General features: G+C 38.5%; 3 protein-coding genes across 4 annotated transcripts; all 3 read left to right on the top strand.

Moving 5' to 3' along the window:
* The first annotated feature begins 6311 nt into the window (after positions 1-6311).
* LOC133743359 (uncharacterized) lies at positions 6312-9162 on the top strand. 2 transcript variants are annotated; one of them, XM_062171255.1, is made up of 5 exons: positions 6312-6485; positions 6974-7068; positions 7371-7504; positions 7715-8158; positions 8448-9162. In XM_062171255.1, the coding sequence occupies exons 2-5, from the start codon at positions 7042-7044 to the stop codon at positions 8860-8862; spliced, it is 1020 nt and encodes a 339-aa protein (XP_062027239.1). In that variant the 5' UTR covers positions 6312-6485; positions 6974-7041; the 3' UTR covers positions 8863-9162. The 2 variants fall into 2 exon arrangements, with proteins under 2 accessions (XP_062027239.1, XP_062027240.1); XM_062171256.1 differs by lacking the exons at positions 6312-6485; positions 6974-7068 and having other exon boundaries at positions 7366-7504; positions 7720-8158.
* Positions 9163-9679: 517 nt separating this feature from the next.
* On the top strand, positions 9680-13438 carry LOC133706898 (uncharacterized). Its single transcript, XM_062132442.1, has 5 exons — positions 9680-9996; positions 10850-10916; positions 11210-11605; positions 12324-12667; positions 12898-13438. Exons 1-5 carry the CDS (start codon positions 9916-9918, stop codon positions 13111-13113), a joined length of 1104 nt encoding a protein of 367 aa, XP_061988426.1. The 5' UTR covers positions 9680-9915; the 3' UTR covers positions 13114-13438.
* Positions 13439-15337: 1899 nt separating this feature from the next.
* LOC133742080 (LRR receptor-like serine/threonine-protein kinase GSO1) lies at positions 15338-18951 on the top strand. Its single transcript, XM_062169772.1, has one exon. The coding sequence runs from the start codon at positions 15851-15853 to the stop codon at positions 18746-18748; it is 2898 nt and encodes a 965-aa protein (XP_062025756.1). The 5' UTR covers positions 15338-15850; the 3' UTR covers positions 18749-18951.
* Positions 18952-22753: the final 3802 nt, after the last annotated feature.

The raw sequence follows: 22753 nt of genomic DNA, 5'->3' as shown, positions 1-22753 counted from the left end.
CACAAAAGCTCTATGATCTTTATGAAGAAGCAGAATTCTGTGAAAATCCAGAAAGATTAGAAAAACTAATCGAGGAAATGAAAAATTTCAATCCAGGAAAGGAAAGAAAACTCCTTCCCTACCAGGATGTTGAAATGGAAGAAGGAGAAAGCTCCAAAACTTCCATCACCAGAGAAAAAGGAAAGGTGAAACTCCCTATACAGAAGGCCCCTACGGGCAGAGATGGAGAAAGAAATTCTCAAAGATTTGTCCCAGAGGACAAGATACCCAGAGTACCGATTACCAATTTTGGTATCTGGTTAGATCTGGATAAAACTCTAGACAAGAGAAAAACTCTTGACCAATGGGTAGACAGCCTGATGATGGCATCTGCTCTCACCTTTGGAAAATTCGAAGCTCCTGATCTTCAGATGTACTTTGAAACTACTCTCACAGGAGTAGCTAAGAAATATTATTTCTCCTTCAAAGAAACAGCCAGAGGAAAAGAATGGCTGGAAGATATCAAAGCTTCAAAATCTCCGTATGATTTTGCAGTACCCCTGTACGATCAGTTCTGTGGAGATTCTGCAAGTATGAGTGAAAAAGCCAGAGAAACGGCCAAATCAAATATCTATGCTCTCAAAATTTGTGACATGAGATATTTTGAAGAATACTTGAATGAATTTCAAGAATATTACTGTACAATTGGTGAACTAGAAAGCACTGATCTAGTCAACCTGTTGCAAAGGAAACTCCCTGAACCATGGAGAACAGCTGTGCGAGAAAGCATAGCAGAAAAACCAATTGAAAGATTTTCAGTTGGAGGAATCGCCGACAGAATCCGGCAATTACTGAAAGAACAATGCAAAGCCAATCTTAGAGCAAAAATGGCTAAGAAACAACTCAAAGGAGTTTAAAATTTCTGTTATGGGATACTAGACATGCCAACCAACTGGGGATGTCATGAATCCAAGTTCTACAGAAAGAGGAAAGGAAAATATTACTCTAAATTCAAAAAGAGTAATCAAAGAAAGAATTGGAAATTCAAGAAAAGTTCCAATTACAAGAAACAACAGGATGAAGATCCAAAAAAGAAATTCTTCAAGAAAAAGAAGAATACTCATCAACATAAACAACCAAGCAAGAAAGCTTGCAGATGTTGGTTATGTAAAGCTGAAGGGCATTATGCCAATGAATGCCCAGAAAAGGGTAAAAGACCTACTAAAGCTCTCTTTGAAGAATATGAGCATATAGTAGAAACTGCCAACATGAAAGGCTACGAAATAGCTTATTCTGATGATGAAGAAGACGACAGGTCAGTTTACTCTGCCTGGTCTGAAGAAGAAGATTCATCTGAGTCTGAGACAGATTCTGAAGTAGAGTACTTCGAATCCAGACAAATGAATATTTTGAAAATCAAAAACTGGGAAGAGAGCAAGACAGAATCCTTAATGTCTTCTTATCAGGTGAACCCTGGTACATTCGTTTGTGACTACTGCTTATGTCACGAAAAGAATGGTCTCCCTATGTTTTGTGAAGAGTCAAAAAAGACTTATCACAAAGAATGCTTCATAGCTGAAGTAAGAAGAAAAACCAAGAATGGCCTTGTCAGCCAATTGGTTGAACAAGAATATGAAGAATATTTCTCTGAACAAAAAGAGAAAAAGGCAGAAGCCTCGTTCCAGGAAATCATGGAACCTTCTCCCTCGAAAAAGAAAGAAGAAATCATCGATGAAGAAAAAATCGATGAAAATTTTGAACTGGTTGAACCACCAGAAATTGTTCCAGAAGAATGTAAACCATTCATTCCAAAGGAACAAGCTCAAGAAAATGAGCTTCAGCAATCGAAAGTCGTCTCTACAAGTAGATACAGCAACTACATAGAGATTGGACTAAAATTCCCTTATCACAAAAAATATCATCTACATGCCTTTGTAGATAATGGATCAGGATTTACAGTTGCAAAAAGATTTGCAATTCCAGAAAAACTCTGGAAAGAAGAAAAGAAAACAGCTACTGGTGTAACTTTCGATGGAAGCCATCTCACCATGAATAAAGTAGCAAAAAATGTTCAGATCACCATTGGTGGAGGAACATTTACCATCCATAACGTCTGGCAATCTGAAGGCCAAGGCGCAGATTTCTTGTTGGGTAATGATTTCATTCTCCAACAGAGATTTATTCAGGATGAAGAAGCAATAGGCTTCAGAAAAGGAGAACGGGTGTTCTGGGCTGATAGGCTTATTCAAGCCAAAAGTATTGTAGGTCCAAACTTTACTACCCAATATCAGAGATCGCAACAGAATAGTGGTGATCTTACCCCCTACAAACCCAAATTTGAACCCATACTCCAAATCAAACAACAACAAGAATTACTTGTTGAAGAATCTTCTGAAGAAGAAGAAGAAGCAGAAACTAGTGAAGAAGAAGAGGCTAGTTTCATCCATGAGCATAACCTCAAGCACTTTCAGAATAAGCTTGAGTCTCAGAAAATTCCCACTCTTGAGAAAATCAAGAAACTACTCGAGCAGAACATCGATGTAGATCCTCAGAAGTTTTGGGAAAAAGACCCAGTGGTCTGTGAATTAAGATTGCATGACATGAATGTCATCTGTCATGTCAAAGCCATTCCTCAATATAAAGAGGAAGACTAAAAAGAATTCAGAAAAGATATTAAAGATCTCCTGAACAAGAGATTAATTCAACCTTCCACTAGCCATCATCATGCTCCAGCATTCTACGTGAGGAATCATGCAGAAAATCTAAGAGGAAAAGCTAGAATGGTGATTGACTATAGAGATGTCAACAAGAAGACTGTCAAAGACGGTTATCAAATTGCTCAAGTAAGAGTACTGATCAATCAGCTCAGAGGAGCCAAAGTCTTTTCGAAATTCGATGCAAAGTCGGGTTTCTGGCAGGTCAAAATGCATCCTGAGAGTATACCTCTCACTGCATTTGGAACACCACAAGGACATTATGAATGGTTAGTAATGCCTTTTGGTTTAAAGCAAGCTCCCTCAATCTTCCAGAGAAAAATGGATAATATCTTCAAACATGTTGCGGAGTTTTGCGTCGTCTACATAGATGACATTCTGGTCTTCTCCAAAAACAGAGAAGCACATATGAAACACCTCCATGAGGTTGTAAAGCTGATAGTTCAGCATGGAATTATCCTAGGTGAAAAGAAAATCTTCTTTATCCTTGATGAAGTTGATTTCCTAGGAATAAATATCAAAAATGGAGTGATAAAACTCCAACCTCATATCCTTGAGAAGATCTGAAAATTCCCAGATAGAATTTCTGATGCTAAGAGTCTAGAGAGATTCCTTGGTGTCATTAATTATGGGAGAGATTTTATCCCTAAAATATCCGGGTTAACAGCAATGTTATCTCCAAAAACGAGTTCCAAAAAAAAGTGGAACTTCACAGAAGATGATGAAAAAACGGTGAAGCAGATAAAAAATCTCTGCAAAAACCTCCCTCCTCTTCTACAACCAGAAGAGAATGATGAGATTATCCTCCAAACAGATGCGAGTGATAATTACTGGTCCGGTGTGGTTCTGGCGAAAGCGCCTGGAACTAACATTAAAAAGATCTGTAAATTTTGTAGTGGCAAGTTCAGCCCTGCAGAACTGAATTATCCCACAGGGGAAAAAGAAATTTTGGCTGTCAAGAAAACAATTTTAAATTCTCCAGCTTTCCTTGGAAAACCCTTTACTGTCCGCACCGATTGTGCCAGAGTAAAGAATTTCAAAATTTTCAAACTTGATAAAGCTGCTGATAGAGGAAGACTAGCTAACTGGCAATTATTCCTTAACCAATATGATTATGTTGTTGAATTAATTGCAGGAAACAAGAACTATCTTCCAGACGCCTTAACAAGGGAATTAGCCATGTTCAGTAAAAGAAATGACGACGACGAAGGTCGCAATCCCAGAAGCAGAAGAGCTGGGAAAGAACATGAAACCAATGAGGATCCCAAAGAAAAAATCCTCAAGAAGTTCCTGCTAAGTTCAAAAGGCTTAGCCACAACTGATCAATCCCAGGGTAAAGGATTGACTAGCCCGTCTCAAACGGTAGACGGTAAAGGCTCATCAAGACCGTTGACGGCTGTTGCTTTGCCAAAAAGCAAACCTACTCCAACTGGAGTAATAAATGTTTTCAATTATGAACTTCGAACGTTCGATACTCCTGTGTTCAGAACTGGCAGGAGATTAGCTTACCACCAGAAGACAATTCTGGATAACCTTTTATTTGCCTTTCAGGAAAGAAGCAGTGGTCTGATGTTTCCAGCTCTCTTTGCATTAGCTGAAGAACTTTATGAGAATGCAAGACCACAGTTCGAAGAATTACAGCAGAGTGCTGTCAAGAAAGAAAAAATTCACTTCCTAGAAGATCCTGAAAGTGCTAGGGTCCCTATCATAGTACTCAAAGAATCAGACTGGCATGAATTCCACTGTCTGATAGGAAGTCATAATTCTGAAGATCGTATTCCTCCAACCCTCTTCATCATAGCAGGACCTTATGTTGGGAGATACCTGGTAAATGTTCAGAGTGAACATCCACAAGAACACAAGCTTTGGCTTGTTGAAAATGGTTTTGTCCATAATCTGTGGACTAAGACCAATGATGATCTCAAAGGCTTGCCTCCAATCCTTGTCAACACAGTCAAGAACATAAGAAAAAATGACTGTACTCTTCGTTTGAAGTTCATATCCACCCCCCCAGAATGGATCAAAAAGGCAAATGGTGAGGTTGAATATATTCCTCCATATCATTATGTGAGAATTATTCAAAGACAATATCTTCAACCTGCCTGTGTTGGGTACAATGGCCAACCGAACTCGAGCATCCCTTGGATGAAAGCCATGGCCCTAGAATATATCAAGAAGATCATCTCTGAAGATATCAACAATACCTTCCTGGCAGCAGGAGAAAAAACTATTATCACTGCTTACGATCATCCTGACGTAGTCAGCAGTGACTTGTTCCTATCTCTCACCAGAAAAGAGATAGACTCGACAATGGCATGCATGCAATGGGTGGAAAAACTTGAAACTGACAACCACTACAAGATGTATGTTGATACAGATGTCGAGGACAACGCAACAACCGGCAGAATGGCCCAAGCAGACAACAACTCCTTTGTCTTTGGCCAACATTCAGAAACAGACGAGAATATGTAAAGTCACGGGTGAGAATAGTATCAAAAGTTGCAACTGTTGTCTTTAAGACTTTTTCTTAAAGTCACCTTTTGCTTTTCATAAAGGGAAGTAAAAAACACTTCACCTCTCACCTACTAAAGCTTTTGCTTTTCCCTGTCCGACCTCCATCATCAGGAGCACTCAGAAAAGCATAAGATCACAGAGTTGTTCTTATTTTGAATTCCAGTTTGAGTTCCGCTCTCTATATAAGGAGCTTTAGTTTCATTTGTAAGGCATTCGAAAAACGAAAACATCAATCCGATATTCGAAAAGAGCCATAGTAGAGTGCTTCCATTCCTATCTAGAAGTAAAGTAGTGTGCTTCAGTACAAGTAAGTACCTGTTCTCATTCTTATGGATAGCTAAACAGCTTTTGCTGTTTACCTGAGAATGAGGCTCTGAATGTTTAACATGTATATTATTTGAATAAATAGATTCGTGTGGATGCTCACCCACTTCTTCAAATATTGTTATCAGTCATTTTGTTGCTATTATTTCCTTACTATCATTATCATCATGTTCCTTCATGTTTCTTCATATTTATGTCATTATCCTAAGATGTCTGTGTCTTATGGGAACCCAAAGTCATGTTTATATGATTTACCCAGAAAAACCAGTTTTAAAACCAAAAATTAAGACAAAACAGCAGTGATTCCGCCTGTTAAAGTATCCGTTAGGCAAGTGGCCGTTAGGAGAAAAACTTAGGCATGTTGAAGGCTAGGTTTGTTTTGTTTTTGTCGTTTAAAATAAAAAAAATTTGGTCAAATACTATTAGCACAACCACGGGTTATTATAGGATACAAATGGCATTTAGATAAAGACCTATACCTTTTAGTCTTTTCCCAAAGCTAATAGTGAAATACATAAGTGTTGGGCAGTTGGGAAAAATACAAGAGCTTTTTGGGCAAACTGGAAAAACCCCTTTTTTTAAATCCAAAACGGCCCAAATAAAAAAAATAAAAATAAAAGACAGGCCCAGTTCAAAGCTTGGGCCGGTTGAATTACAAATCCACAAACGGCCTGGCGTCATATGGATCTCTCCGGCTTTACCTTACCCTCTGGTTTTTGGTGTTTCATTACCATCCACATTTCACAGTTAAAAATATTGAAAAATTTGGCTCCCTATAAAACCCTAAATTCACCACAAACCCCAGAGTCCAATTACTTTCTTCCTCTCTCTCTCTCTCTCTTCTATCCACTCTCTATTTATAACTTCAATTACGAGGGACACAGATAAATAGGGCTCATTCAATTTTATCCCAATTCACAATCCTAATGTTTTGATAATTGAAGCTCATGACAGGTTAGTTGGATTCTTTCATTTTGGCTTTCAATTCTGAACTTGTATGTTTTAGGGTTTTGTTTTCTGAGCACAAATTGTTGAGCTTTTTGGTTTTTCATGAAATGGAGGAAAGTGGGGGGACAAAGTTTGAAGCTTTACATTTGGTTGTGGTGAATTTTGGGCTTCTTTTGTACTTGTGTAGATTTGTGAATCCTCTAGTTATGAGAAATTTTGAGGATAAGTAAAGGGGAAATGGGTTTTCAAGTTCTTCTCCAATTGTACTCTGGGTTTGTTTGAACTATTGCTTCTGAAATTAAATCGGGGTAGCTTAGCTTGAGAGGAATTAGCATTTGAAAATTTTGACATATCAATTAATATTGTGATGGGTTCTATGAATTCTTCTTATTGGAGTTGAGACGGTGACATGTTGAAGTTGGTTGGAATTCTCGACATTATCTCTGTGTATCTTACTTCTTGTTATGTTGTTCCTTGTATTTTCTTTACTGCAGAAGTGAGTGCGGTTGTTTATCAAATTAGGCCCCGCTGAGTAAATGATTTGGTCGTTAAGGTGGAGACAATGGCATTGGTTACCCATCAAATGCAGGTAATTTGAAGCAATGTCCATGTGGAGGTTTTGCCCTTCATATTCGCCAATATATTGCTGCTTTTAAGTTCACGGAGCTAATCTCTTGAGTCTTGATAATGCATTGGGTTTCTGTCTTTGTCTAAACACTACATGTAAAACTGAAGATCAGAAATCACTTTCGTGAGATTACTGAGACTCTCTAGTTGTATAGAATGATTTTTCATGTTCAAATCATGGCCTTTTGTATTGAAAACTTTCTTATTATTTCTACTTTTAATAGAAATTTGAGCTTTGTATGTTTTTTGTTTATCGCATTGCAGGGTTCGTTTGTGACATATCCGTCCAGGCCTTTGTCATGGAGCAAGGGGATGAAGTTGAAGCGGTGTCTAACAACACTTCACATTGTTGGGAGAACAGAGAGTTGCTCTATTATAAAGCACAATATTTGTTTCAGGTGGGAACTTCCTTCAAGTTTGTTATGTTGGTATTTGTTCTATTTATTTTTTCTTTTAGTCTCTTACCAGCTAAATTTGTGACTGCCTCTTGTAAATTCTTCAAACACTCCCACAATTGTGAGTCACATGCCCTCAGGAGTGAATGCACACCACATCAAATACACATTTCTTTATCTTGATCAATTAAATTCATAGACTTTGTTTCACAGTGTAGGGGCTTCTCCCATGCGTGGACCAAAACTTAAACCATTGAGAGTTTCAGCCTTCAAGGGCAATGCCCAGAATGATAAATCTGGAGGTAGAAAAGGTGGATCAAAGCTTCCTAAGAATTCAGTCAAACTAAAAGAGAATGAGGATACCAAAGCGGGATCTCCCCAGGCAAATGATATCCCTATTTCCTATGCCTCTGAAGCAAATGAGAGTATTGCATCTTCCCCTGCCATACATAATCTGTTTAAGAAATGGTTGAGAATGCTCCGAACGCATTCATCAGGTGAAGTAGTAGATGGGATTTTGGGAGAAGAACCTCCTCAAAAGGTGATATCAGAAACTGAGCATGAGACTCAAAACGAGGAGAGAGATGGTATTCTAAGGATGGTTTGGTGCAGTTTTCTCAGTCTAAATGCTACAATAAAAATACCCTTGCTTATCTTGTAAGTATACTGCTCTCTCGGGTTTGTGAATAAAAAGTTCTTGCATTCTATCATGTGCTAATTTTATTGCATCTTGGTATTCTGTGTACATGAAGTTGTCCAGAATTGGATGTCAGACTTTGGTTTTTGTGGGGGTGGGGGGGTTTGTTTCTGCAAAAAATTCTTGCATTTGTCATGCTCTAGCTTTTGTTTGCTATAATCACAAAAAGTTTTGATAAATTGAAATAGTTTCAACTGGATAGTTCTGCACATCTATCTTGTTGGTTATAATTCTCTGCTTTATCTGCAGCATCCCCTCGTACCTGGCAGTGAATATACTTTATGGCGCCGAAGTTTCAAAGGAGTTAACTCCTTTGTGGGTTCTGGGACCCTTCATTGCAGCTCTCTACATCAAGATGCTTCAGTGGTTGTGTGCGCTCTATGTTTTCAGCTTTAAGCAGACTGTTAAAGTAATCAAGAACTTGCCCACTTATTACCTGGTGGCGTATAGATACATTTTTCATGGGAAGCTTAAAGAGGATGTATATGCTCGTTTCTGGCAACCTGTAGTTGACATTAAGAATTTAGATTACAAGAAACTGTCCAGAAGAAAGCTGAAAGTATTACAAGAGTTAATAGTGGAGAAGTACCTTGATTTTGTGGAATCAATATGGCCATATTATTGCAGAGCAATCAGATTCTTAAAGAGGGCTAATCTCATTTAGAAGAGAAGTCCTTTGTTAGATCAATCGGCTGAAGTTGGAGTTGCTCCTGATGATGGTTGAAAAGGTATTGAGTTTCTTTCAAGGAGCTAGCCAGTCCCATTTTAGATTGGGTTTCATCTTGATGTCTAGCTAGTCAACAATCACGACAAGCAGATTTGTCCGGGTTTTTGTAATTTTTTTTGTAAGGCAGCATTAGCATTCTTATTTTTGGATGAGGTCCGTATTATTTTGCTTATGTAATGTATTCAGCTGCTGCGAATGTTCTTGAGGTTCCAAAATGAGAAAGTATCTTCATTTCGACTCTTGTTGTCATACTTATAATCTTTATTGCGTCATTCAAGCCATCATAGGGTCTCTGAGAGTCATTTGCCTATACATCTTCCAGTTGATTCAATTCTCCTGCATGGATCAATTTCTAGGACTCGGCTAGTGAATGTAGTATGGCCTGAAGCAAAAACCAGATATCTGCAGAGGCTTCTTGTAGGTTGTATTGTTTTTCGGCTTAAACCCTTTCCTCCCTCATTTTCAATCTGAAGGTTTTTGAAAAGGAGCAGACTAGTTCAACATTGTAACAAGTCTTCTCCTATCTTTCTAAAAATTGGCCAACTATATTCCATTTCATTATATATTCAATGAAACTATGTCATTCAACTATTCAAGATATGAAATACCTGTCCAAAATCTGAAAATCAGATTAAGAACAGAATGTCAAACTTGGCTCTTGGTTTATTAATCTTGTAAACATAAAAAAACAAAATAATTGAGAAAAAAATGGAAAGAAAAACAAAATATCGGTATATACATGTGTAAACAAGAGAGGGCTGAGGTCGTAGGAATAGGATTTTGTCCAAAACTACAAAACAAACAAGCCGCTCTCTTTCTTCTCCAAAAGCCCACTGCCTCAGTATCTCCGAAGTCCTCTACTTTCCCACCCTTTCCTTCTTTTTTCGTTAATGGGTACCCTTAAAACCCTCTCTAAGCAATTGGGTCTGCGTTAGAATCTTGCAGTCTCTCAAAGACTGCAGCTTTTTGTTGTTATTGCTTTTTACAGTTATGGCGCTCAAGTTTGGTTCTTCGTTTTCTTGCTTGGCTCCTTCTCTTTCTCCCCATTCCCAACTGAGAAGAGGTTCACAGGTGCGCGTGTTTGGCTACCCTGAAATTGTTTTACTTGATTTTCTGCTGAAGAAGATAAATTTGATTGATGTTATGTGTTGTGAAAATGTGTGTTGGGGTTTCTGATAGCTTAAAGGTTTCGGCTTTCGAATTGGTAGGTCAGGAAAGAAGAAGAAAAGATTAGACATTGTTACTTGGATTCCCTTGCAGTGTGATTTTAGCTATTGGATGAAAGAAACAGGGTATTTGATCCTAAAAAGAGTTTAGTTTGGGCTAGGTTTTGGTGGCATGACTTTGTGAACTAGAGGATTGTGTTTCTGATTTTGGCTTTATGGGATAGCTGAAGATTAGTTTATAACTCTTTTGTATTTCTTGAACATGGATGGAAGCATATTTGTTACTTCTGTTACTAGTTACTACCACTGAGGAGTTATGCAAAGTGATATATAGAACTCCACAAAATGCAATGGATTTTATCATTTTTTACTACATTCAAGTTGCTTTGATAAACTGAGGTTGTAAGTGGAGATGGACTTCATTGAGGGATTCGGAATTTTGGGAGTAGTTAGAAGTATTAACCTTAATGTGAATAAAATCTTCATATAAATATGACTCCCGATATAGTGTGGAATTTAAATACTATAGGAATTTAAATCGGAATTTTTCTCTTGAATCCGTAACAAGATGTATTTTTTTTATGTCTTTTAACAATACACATCAAAATTCTCCTGTTCTTAAATCTACATTTCTATATAGAACCTAGTACTTGATTTCTTTACTCTTGATTTCTTTAATCTAAAATATATAAAGACGGTGTTTTCTAGATGAGCTTATTGTCTTCAACTTATATAATTTTGTTACATCTGATGTCCAGTTGAGCTTATTACAAGCACGGTATGGCAGCCAACAAAGTAATGCTCAGCAACTAAGATATGCTAAAGGTAGCTTTCATATTTGTTATATAATTTCTTAAGCCTTCAAATTCTTATTTAGGGTACAATGTAGTCAGCACAATATCAGATTATGTTGCTGAGATACTTAGCATGTTCAAATCATAGTATAACTCTATAAGGGGTCAAATGGACTTCATTTGACTGTAGTGATTATCTAAGTTAACCTTTGCTATAGAACTTTAATCAAGTTATGAACTGTAATTCCATTACTTACTATGTAAATGCCAGATTGGTTACTAATGGCTTGTGTTGTATGTCTATTTCTTTTGCTATCTGAGTAGGCAAGTCATGCACATTCCTAAATCAAGTACAGAAGTCGAGCAAAAGGATCCCAAAGAGTCAGAGTGTGCTCTTTGCTGTTTCTGAAGATCAGTCACAAAACAGTGAGACAATACCAGATGTTTTGGATCAAGAAAATGACAATCCTAACAGCTATATATCTCCAGCTAGCAATTCATATTTCCTTTTTGATGGTACTGGTGGAAAACCAGGTTTAATCTCATTTTATAACCGTCCGTATAAAAGGGAAGATGAAGTTTCTATAAATACTCCAGAGAGGAAGAATAGCAACCTTCTATGGCTCGTTGGTCCAGCTGTTCTTGTAGCTTCTTTCATCTTCCCCTCACTTTATCTGCGCAAATTAATTTTGACCATATTTGAGGATTCTTTGTTGACAGGTGAGGGTGCATCTATTTCTGTGTCTTTTCTATATATTTTAAGATCCAGATATTATTTTGTTGTGTGCTTTAATTAAGATCTGAACCACTGTATATAGGAAGAACAGGAAGGTTATCTCATCATCTTGAAATATTTTTCCTTGGATAGCCATGCTATATTATTTATTGATTTAAGGTAGAGGGAGTGGACTCTATTTGCTATGGTGATTCCACCAAAATGAAAGTTAAACCTGCCCACTCAAATGACTGAGGGACAAGGGGAAAGTAGATATTTATTGTTAGAGGAGGACTAAATCTAGGCAACTTGAGATAGCTTAGGCTTCTAATGACTGGAAATTGTGGCTTTTCTGTGACTTATCTCCATAGATTGACATTTATTTGGTAGAGAAGGACGACTCTAGATACACCAAAAGCATAACTAATGGGTGATGTTAGGGAAGGGTAGTAGTCGAGTGGAAATGAGAAGAATGATGTGAAAGGTCTAAGAAGTAACATGAGACATGGTTCAGTTGATTGGAGAATCAATTATGCACTCTCGCAAACTAGATGACTGTTGAAATTTGTAAAGATTTCGTATGTCCTTGAAGTCTGTACTACATGAAGAGTCTTGGTTCATAAGCTACTTAATCTATATCCTATTTTCTTTTATAAGAGCATTTGATTCTCGTGTTAGGTGCTAAACACTTTTATTGTCTCAACCACCTCTGTTCTTTATCAGACTTCCTCATCTTGTTCTTCACGGAAGCTCTCTTCTACTGTGGTGTTTCGGTGTTTCTTCTTCTGATTGACAAGTTAAGGAGGCCAACTGAACTGGAACTGGCTGCATACAGTAACAGAACCCTGGCCCCTCAGTTAGGACAGCGAATCTTATCTGTTGCTGCCTTGGCACTTAGTCTTATAATTCCTATGGTCACTATGGGCTATGTCTGGCCATGGACTGGCCCTGCAGCTTCTGCAACTCTTGCTCCATATCTGGTTGGTATAGTCGTCCAATTTGCATTTGAACAGTATGCAAGATATAAGAAGTCACCTTCATGGCCTGCTATCCCAGTCATCTTTCAAGTAAGGCCAATCATATATTCCACTTTCATTATTGTTGGGTGATAGTTAACATTATTTTATGTTCTCTTAAATAAGTTGTGCATGTGAATTTGCGAACTGATACCATTTGGGTGTTTGGGCATCAATCTTTAACTTTAGACTTGATATTAATCACCTTCTGTTTGTAATGTGTGTTTGTGTGCTTATGCTAGACTATGAATTAAGACTTCTTTTTGTATTATGCTTGACAGGTTTATAGATTGCATCAACTGAATAGAGCAGCACAACTGGTGACTGCTCTGTCGTTTACAGTCAAAGGAGCTGAGATGACCTCACAGAACTTGGCAATAAACAGCTCTTTGGGTACACTGTTGAATGTCCTTCAATGTCTAGGAGTTATCTGCATTTGGTCTCTATCAAGTTTCCTGATGAAGCATTTCTCTTCCACCACCAGTACCGCACAGTGAGAACATCAATATCATTTGAGGATCATGTAATTCGGAAAACAGTGCTATTGGTCTCCTTCAGGAAACTTAAATGGCTCCAACTTCCGTTATTGTAAGTTAGTTCCACTTGGTGGGTATCTTACAGAAAATGGGAAATGAAGCATTTGACTGTTCTCAAGCAAATTAGAAGATGGTAGTTGAGATTTTCAAAATGAGGACTTCAAATGCAAGAGAGCAAGCTGGTGAAAATTTTGTTGCTTCTATTTCCATATAATTTGTTCCGCTCTCTTTTTATTGTACATACGACTATTTTGATCTTTTAAGTAAAAATCATTTTGGTTTAGAATTTGACAAAGAGCTTACTTGCAAGTTTTTATTATCTCTCACAGAAATACAAAAGAAGCTCTCTCTTTCCCAACAGATCAAATGCATTCCTATAAATTTGTCACATTATCTGATGAAAGCTCAGCTGCAATTCTACAATCCTGCATTGAAGAGCCCATATTCTCTTCTCAGACATATTCTATAGAGGTCCTTTGTTAATCAATTTAATCCATTTTCTGATTCCCTTGCAGTGGTCCAGCTTTGAATTAGAGCCTGTACAAATAGAGTTGGCCACCAAAACTACATGATTATAGATATAATCATGCCCATAGTCAACATTTCCTGATAATAGAAATTAGATTAAGATAATAAAGTCAACACTGAATTATATAACCTACCAAGTATTTTCTATTTGGACAGATAATCCTTGACTTGATTAGAAAGAAACATCAACAAATTACTTCTTCTCTGGAAATGAACATTTATTGTATACTGAACATAAGTATCACGTTACTGGGAACAGGAGAACCCATGTTTTTTAAAGTAGTATTGGTTTGCAAACCTATTGTTCATGAAACTATATTGATATGTTAGGTTTTTGTTATTAATTTACTTATACTACACTGAAAAGCGTACCTTTTGGTGAACCTTTCTTAGAATAATTGAAGAAGTTGCTTAGTGATAATACTTACTTTGATGACTTCAGTTCAATGATGTACCTTCTCCTTTGTCTGTGTGTGATTTGATATTTGCCCTTTGTCTTTGAGCAACCTGATAATTAAACTCAATTGTCTTCTCATTTGGTGGATATTCTATCTCTTGTGGTGTTACAATAAAACCCAGATTAGGTTGCGTAATATTCTGGAAATTGACACAAAAGTCCTATGTTGTACCAAAAACAATATCAATTGGGTTTTTGACCATTTCAGATTCAGCTGCACTATGAGAATGAAATATGACATATCTTGAGCATATAGATTTGCACTCATGAAAATGTTTCTGACCTATTACAACATGTTGCATTTTAATAGAGGTTACGGCTCATGTATAGACTATAGTCTAATTGGTAATGATACCTCGACTCTGAAAAAGAGGGATAGTGCTGATTTCCTTCTTTTTCTCAAGCATTTGGGAAACAAATATAAATGGTCCAGCTAATTCTAAGTACTTTATTTTCTTTCAAGCAAAGGTGCATGAAAGATATAAAGCTATTACTGATGGCTGAGCAATTAGAATTCTCTATCAAAGATTAGGAACCCCAAATCTGAAGCAAACTTTTTTGTCCTTTCCTTTTGGGTTCTATTGTAGCAAGAATCCCTTGAATATATATACTGAGGCAAATTATATTCTCTGTTCACCAAACGTCACATGGTCTTTGGCTCTATTGTGTGTTTCAACATGATTTGATCAAGTGTTCAGTGCTGTGAAACTTATTGTTCAAATCAAATGTGGTAGTTTTGGTTCTATGTTTTCTTCTTGTATTTAATTTGGTATTCGGTGGTTTAGGTTTCACTGGAAATTATAACTAATGTATGAATAGACCCATTTACTGCAGAATGAAACTTCAAACAGAAGAAAACTATGCAGGGCTAGCAAGAAAATTGTGAATAGATAACTTCTGCACTAAAGATGCCAATTCAATCTTGGTCCATCAATTAAAAGGAATCCTCCAAATTCAATCACCCTTTAAAATGAACATTATGAATATGAAGTGAAAAATGCAAAGATGCATGAACCTATCTTCTTTGCATTCTGCTGTTGGAACTCTATAGTGGGTTTATACCCTATTTTGTTGGAATTAATTGACCATCCTAAAAATTAATTGACCAAATCTATAAGAAAGTCCAATGTGACTCCATTTTTTGGAATGATGTTAGATTTCTGAATGTGACATGGGCAGTTTTGTTTATTATTAATTTTACACAGCCTAGAGACTTAGAGAGTGAGGTCCACTCCTCCTAACGCTTCGTTCTTCCTTTTCAGCATGCTTACACTATCCTTATCTCCATGCACTTTCTCCTCCCATAAGATTCTTAAACATGTTTCAACATTCCCTATCTGCCTTGAGAAGAAAAAAAGGAAGAGAAACATCATATCTTTTAGCAGAAGAGAGCAACTGCTAAAAAGGAAAAAAAGAGTTGATACCTCAAAAGCCTTGTGGTAACTTAAAGCCTAATTACTTTTGATGCATTGTGATTATCAACTTTCTCAGCAAACTGATTAGGTAGGCCTACTTCGGTAGACTATTTAAACTCCATACACTCTTTATCCCATCAAAGGTTTAAAGTTGTCTTACCTCTTCTAATCAAATTCCCTCCTTGAATTCCTATTCAACTATCCCACTTTCCATTTCTTCTTACATGGAATCCACTAGATCTTCAGAATCACTACCTGATACCTTGATTTGAGTTTTATCTTGTGCGTGCATTTTGTGATGGGTGGCACTGAAATGTCTCATTTCATGCTGTTTCTTGCAATACTTCATTCCCTTCTTGCTGTTGCTTCTGGAGATAATTCGAGAGACTCCAGCCGTCTTCTGAGAATCAAATCAGAACTCGTAGATCCATCAGGAGTTCTGAACAACTGGTCTCCAAGAGCTCATATATGCAGTTGGAATGGCCTTGAATGTTCAAATGATCAGATGCATATTATTAGTCTGAACCTATCTGGATCAGGACTATCAGGTTCCATCCCACATGAGCTTTGGAACCTCACTTCAATCCAAACACTTGATTTGTCATCAAATTTCTTCACCGGCTCACTTCCACCTGAGCTCCGCCAGCTTCAAAATCTTAAAGCACTTCTCCTATTCTCCAATTTTCTCTCCGGTGAGATTCCTGAGGAAATAGGCGCTTTGAAGAACTTGCAAGTTCTAAGAATAGGAGATAACATGATATCAGGTGTGATTCCACCAAGCATTGGCAACTTGACTGACTTGAGAGTGTTGGGGCTTGCCTATTGCCAATTAAATGGAAGCATTCCAGTTGAAATTGGTAACTTGAAGCATCTAATATCTCTTGACTTGCAGAACAATAGTCTCAGTGGCCTCATACCAGAAGAGATTCATGGCTGCGAAGAGCTTGAGGACTTTGCAGCATCAAACAACAAGCTTGAAGGAGACATCCCTTTGATGGGATCACTTAAATCACTGCAAATTCTCAACCTGGCCAACAACAGCCTTTCTGGATCAATTCCTACCGCATTAAGTCAGCTCCACAATTTGAAGTACTTGAATCTGCTTGGAAACAGATTGAGTGGCGCCATTCCTTCGGAGCTTAACCAGTTGGTTCAACTTGAGATGCTTGACTTATCAAGGAACAATCTCTCAGGCAGCATACAACTTCTGATCAGCACACAATTAAAGAATCTTGCAGCTTTGGTTCTGTCTGATAATGCTTTGACAGGTAGCATTCCAACCAACTTCTGCATAAGAGGTTCTTCAAATCTTCGACAACTTCTTCTGGCTCGAAACAAGCTCTCTGGAGAGTTTCCTTTGGCAGTGCTGAGCTGTTCCTCGCTCCAACAGCTAGATCTTTCAGATAATCATTTTGGAGGGGAACTACCTACTTCCCTGGACAAACTAGGGAATCTCACAGATCTTGTGCTCAACAATAACAGCTTCACAGGAACTCTACTTCCTGAAATCGGAAACTTGAGTTCCTTGGAAAATCTGTTTCTGTTTCACAACATGATCACAGGTGGAATTCCGGTGGAGATAGGAAAGCTGCAGAGGCTGAAAACCATCTACCTTTACGACAACCAGATGTCAGGACCGATACCAAGTGAGTTAACCAACTGCTCAAGCTTGACAGCAATTGATTTCTTTGGCAACCGTTTCTCAGGCTCCATCCCCGCCACCATCGGAAAACTCAAGAACCTTTTTTTGCTCCAGCTGAGGCAGAATGACTTGTCTGGTCCTATTCCACCAAGCTTAGGCTACTGCAGAAGCCTTCAGTTGTTGGCCTTAGCTGATAACAAGCTCTCAGGAACCTTGCCACCCACATTCAGATTCATTTCCCAACTAAGCACCATTACTCTTTACAACAACTCCTTTCAAGGCCCTCTTCCTCAATCCCTTTTTCTTCTCAAAAACCTCAAGATCATAAATTTCTCTCACAATCGGTTTAGTGGAACCATCTTCCCTCTCTCTGGTTCAAGTTATCTGACAGCAATGGACTTGACCAACAATAGCTTTTCGGGTTCCATCCCTTCTGGACTTTCCATGTGCAGAAATTTAACCCGTCTCCGCCTTGCACATAATCACCTCACCGGCACCATGCCTTCCGAATTTGGCCAACTCACACAGCTCAACTTTCTTGACTTGTCATTCAACAACCTCACAGATGAAATCCCGCCTCAGTTGTCTTCTTGTAAGAAACTTGAGCATTTCTTAGTTAACAATAACCAATTCACAGGAGCAATACCTCCATGGTTAGGTAGCCTTCAAGAACTAGGAGAACTAGACTTCTCGTCTAACAACTTTCATGGAACAGTACCTGCAGAGCTTGGAAACTGTTCAAAACTACTCAAGCTTTCTCTGCATGACAACAGTCTCTCCAGTATTATCCCAGCGGAGATAGGAAATCTCACTTCTCTCAATGTCCTAAATCTTCAGAGAAACAATTTTTCAGGGTCTATTCCATCGACAATCCAGAACTGCAAGAAGCTCTATGAACTGAGGCTGTCAGAGAACTTGTTGACAGGTTTGATCCCATATGAGCTTGGAGAGTTAACCGAGCTGCAAGTAATCCTGGATCTAAGCACAAACTTGTTCTCCGGTGAAATCCCATCTTCTCTAGGAGATCTAATGAAGTTGGAGAGACTGAACCTCTCTTTCAATCAGCTCCAAGGAAGAGTTCCTGCTTCACTTGGGAAGCTGACCAGTCTTCACATGTTGAACCTGTCAAATAATCATCTTGAGGGCCAAATCCCTTCAACCTTTTCAGGATTCCCACTGAGCTCTTTCTTAGGTAATGATCACAAGCTTTGCGGCCCACCATTAGCATCGTGTAGGGAATCTGAGGCCCAGAATGTAAAGCGCCTTTCACGTACTGCAGCAACTGGTATTACAGTGGCCATAGTGTTAACTTCCACAGCAATATGCTTGGTGATGATTTACATCATGCTGAGGATATGGTGCAAGTGGAGAAAAGTTTTGATTTCAAACTCGGACGCTTCTGGTGGAAAAGAAGAGGAGAAATGGGGATTTGGGAATGAGAAGAAGAGGGTTGGTGAGTACTGGAAAGTGAATTCTGTGGCGCAGGTGCCTTCAGAAACTGCAGAAATGAAGAAACAGAATAATGCATCATTCTACACCACCACCTCAAAATGAAGAAAAAGAAGTCCACGAGTAAAATTTCCCCGGTTTTGAGTCATGGAAATTTTTTGCTTTCATCTTCTTCAAATTGTTGCACAATCTCTCTTTTCAAATGAGTATGTATTTTCTTTTCTGGAAATGTCATGTACGTTATTCTAGTTTTTAATGTTGACAGTGTCAAGGATAGTTTGGAGTAATTATAAATTTGAGTGTATAGATATCTTGTGTTGTACGTATGAGGCTGAAGATGGTTGTATCCTTTGAATGTATAGCTGTGGATTTTCATTGTGAAGACTGAGATGTTCATTTTCCAAATATTGATGCATACATGTTTTTTTTTTTTTTTTTTGAGAATGCATACATGTTTTAACTCATTGCGTGTTGGAATTTTCATCATGTGTAGTATTGGAAAGTATGGCCGAATCTAGAAAGGTCCTTGTACAGATATAGTGGGTTTGTGACTGGATACATCCCATTTATAGATTTCAATTTTATTACCTTTTGAGGACAAATTTTTGTCTGTTAAATTTTCTGACGAGGAAATTTCATCAGCATTAGTTCTTCCATTATTGATTTTAATTTACGGAACATCCTATTCCGATAAAATTTTGTTTCCAATAGTTCATTTATTTACATATTTTAATTTAAAGAACATCTACTAACGACAAATTTTTCATCTGAAATAGTTCATTCCGCTTATATATTTTAATTTACATAATAATTTTATCGAAGAATTTTCATCAGCAATAATTCTTCCATTTATATAAGGGAATTAATTTATAGCCTTCATGCGAGGACTTTTTTGGCATACATTTTTTTTTTACGAAAAGAGGTCAGCCCATTATATAAATTCAGTAAGTAGTATAAAAACAAAACACCCATATGGGGTCGACAGAAAGAATCGTTCCTTAGGGAACCCTGAAAACCTATTCAAAACAAGAATAAGACCCAGGAAACCCCCAGTACACCCACCTTTTACGACAAATACGCACCATTATTCCAAACAAAGATCATAGACCCCCGAAGTAAGAAGGTAAAATGAGTCCTCAGAGGAATTGATCTTTGCGACCTATGAAGAAATTAAATAACAGTAGACGTGGGGGGAGGAGACTCCCCTTCCATGCCTCCGCCCTTCACCTCACTCTCCACCTCAGAGAGTACCGTCACAATGCCAGCCTCAGCAGCGCCACCTGCATCAGCATTCTCCCCCATGCTCTTCCATTTCCTAGGTTTCCTCACCTGCCCTTCCAATTCAAGAACCCGAGCCACTTTGGGTTTATTCTTACTTCCACGAGGACGCCCAAGCTTCTTCTTCTTGGGAGACACAATAATCTTACCATTCTTATGCTGTAACACCAAAGTAGTATTTTCATCCACCTGTAGCTCAGGAGTAGGAAGAGCTAGGTACCGTTTCCCCACCTTTGTAAGCTCAAAGGCCGCTTTATGTTTCGAACCCAGCAAAATCGTATCCAAAACCATATCCAAAACCCTTAAACTCGGATACGGTTTCTTCTCTATCTTCTTGGTATCCAGGACCACCAGTTTAGGCACCGGTTTGGAAGGCACCATTAAAGGCCAGTTCGTGAAGCAATTGCCACCACTCGAGTCGGCCATGGTCTGTTCAGAACAAGCAGGAGCCCTAGAAACTATGGGAAGAGCAAGTTCTGCGTCAATGTGTGATGCATGAGCTTCCACTAACCCATGCAGCTCATTCTGTATCTCAGTCCCCGCGCCTTTAGTAGTTCAGGCACCACCACCATTTCCATCCCTACATCATTCCCATCCATCTGCACCAAGGACTCCCCCGAGGCAGAATCCAAACCCACGTCCGGGCTTTGTCCCTCCAACGACAAGCCTGCCATCGCCGCCCCCGGCAGCTTCTGCAACAATTCTTCCTTTTCTTTCATGAGAAAGCCATCGCAGCCCAAGGCATCATGTTCGAACAATCCACAGTCTCTGCAAAAACCCTTCACCTTTTCATAAATCAAAGTGATCTGCGGCTCAATCATGGGAGAGAATTCAAACAACATCCATGTACGAACCCGACGGCGAGTATCCAAAATCAGTTGAATCCTTTTCTCGGCCTCCCTACGACGAAGGGCCGATTGATCAAAACGGATCACTTGTCCACTAACTGATCTGATACGAGTTAGGGCAGCCTTGTTTCGAAGGCCCATCGGCAAACCTCTTACTGCCACCCATATCTCCACACTCCACAAAGGGACTGCCTCCACTGAGCCAACCCCGTCATATTCACCTAACAGGAGCATGGTGTTCCTATAGAACCAAGGGCCACCATGGAGAACCCGATTCCGGTCAGCTTCTCGATCAAATTGGAACAAAAAGCGGTCGCCAGCATCTTGTATTGTGAGGTCAGATCTGATACACCAAATAGAGGGAATTGTGCTTTTGAAACTCGGGAACCTAGCTTTTGGTCCAAGCAGACGACCCACCATATACCAGTGGTCATCCTGCAACGCCGCCGCCCCTGCCTGACCCAGAGACACCCGGGCAGAGCCATTGGAGCCTGGAACAAGCCTAGCGGTAGCCATGATCTGAGATCAAAGGTAAAAAGGTTTTGTTGCAGAACTCCTACGATAACCCTAGCAGAGAGACGGCTAGGTCAGAAAGAGATTCCTTTTTCGGCATACATATTTTAACTCAACAACTTGGTTTCCTTTACACATACTAGAAGGAAAACACACTGTGTGTGCATTTAATTTTGGAAAAAAAAAAAAAAAGCATTTTAAAATAATGAAACCAATTTTTAACAGTTGAATATGGGAAACAGTTGAAGTTAGTGGGCGACAGTTTGAGAGAGCATATGGATAATATTTATTTTTATATTTTTCTTTATCTTTTTTTCTTTTATAATTTACAGCTTTATCCTTGCACATTTAAACTTTCTTAAACTTTTTAAATATTTGATAACCAAAAATGCACTCCCTGACTCAAATCATCGTGCAACTTGTCCCCCACTCCCCGCAGAATTATAGACTCACCATCATGTGCAACAATTTGGAAGTGTCATTTTCAGATCGTGTTTCATCGAAAAAGGCCGTCCACATTTGTTTCTAATTCTGGTAACTTTCTTGACAACTCCGGCGATCAAATACTCTTCTTAACTCATTGGTGTTGTGGCGTGCAGTGAACCTCGAACTGCCCATTTTCTTCAAAATTCTGTGACCTATAGAAAAGTAACTTTCCTTCAATTTTTTCACCGTAGCTCAACTGTGAAAATACTCTAATGCCATTGTTGACGCCCAAGGCCCTGTATTCGATTTCTTATCATTATTCTTATCATTCATATATAGGCTAAACAGGGTAAAGCTCACATGAAACCCATTTTTCTGTTAGAAGACCACATTAAGCACCAAATCTGGGACCTTGTTAGAAGTTGTGATGACCTTGACGGATGTTGTAACAACACTGCATGAGAAATACACATACAGACCGGAGAATTACACAGCAAATGATAATCTGAGATAAATGATAAGTCGATAACCATAGATAGCTAGTTTATTCCGCAACCATATTTGCCTCTCTCTATATAGAAGCTTAACTGATCAACACTATTGCTGAGTTTATTCCGCAACCATATTTGCCTCTCTCTCTATATAGAAGCTTAACTGATCAACACTATTGCTGAATTGCTTGATATCCTGTTTAAAAGATTTCCTATTAAAGAGATTGAACTGGGAACGAAAGAAATTAGAAAAGAAAGGGCTTGGAAAAAGGATGTCAGTTTATCTCATGAATATAGCTAGTAGATATTGATGCCACACAAGATTTGGACTAGTTGGGGAATTAAGAGCTATAGAAGTAGTGGCATGTAAACTAGAGCCTATTAATGACTCTTTATATGGTTATTTAGCTCCCAAAGAATGCATAAACTGGGGTTTGGAGTTGAAATTGTCGATACAAAGCTGGAATTTTTGGGTAAGATGTGAATTAATACAGCCCAAGTTTCACACTAGTCATGTGAACTAATACTTACTGGTACGGTGCTCTATCAAATAA

The sequence above is a fragment of the Rosa rugosa genome, chromosome 4 (assembly GCF_958449725.1).
Source record: "Rosa rugosa chromosome 4, drRosRugo1.1, whole genome shotgun sequence".
Classification (NCBI taxonomy): Eukaryota; Viridiplantae; Streptophyta; class Magnoliopsida; order Rosales; family Rosaceae; genus Rosa; species Rosa rugosa.
Note: the sequence above shows the minus strand (reverse complement) of the source record. Positions and strands in the feature narration are given on the sequence as shown.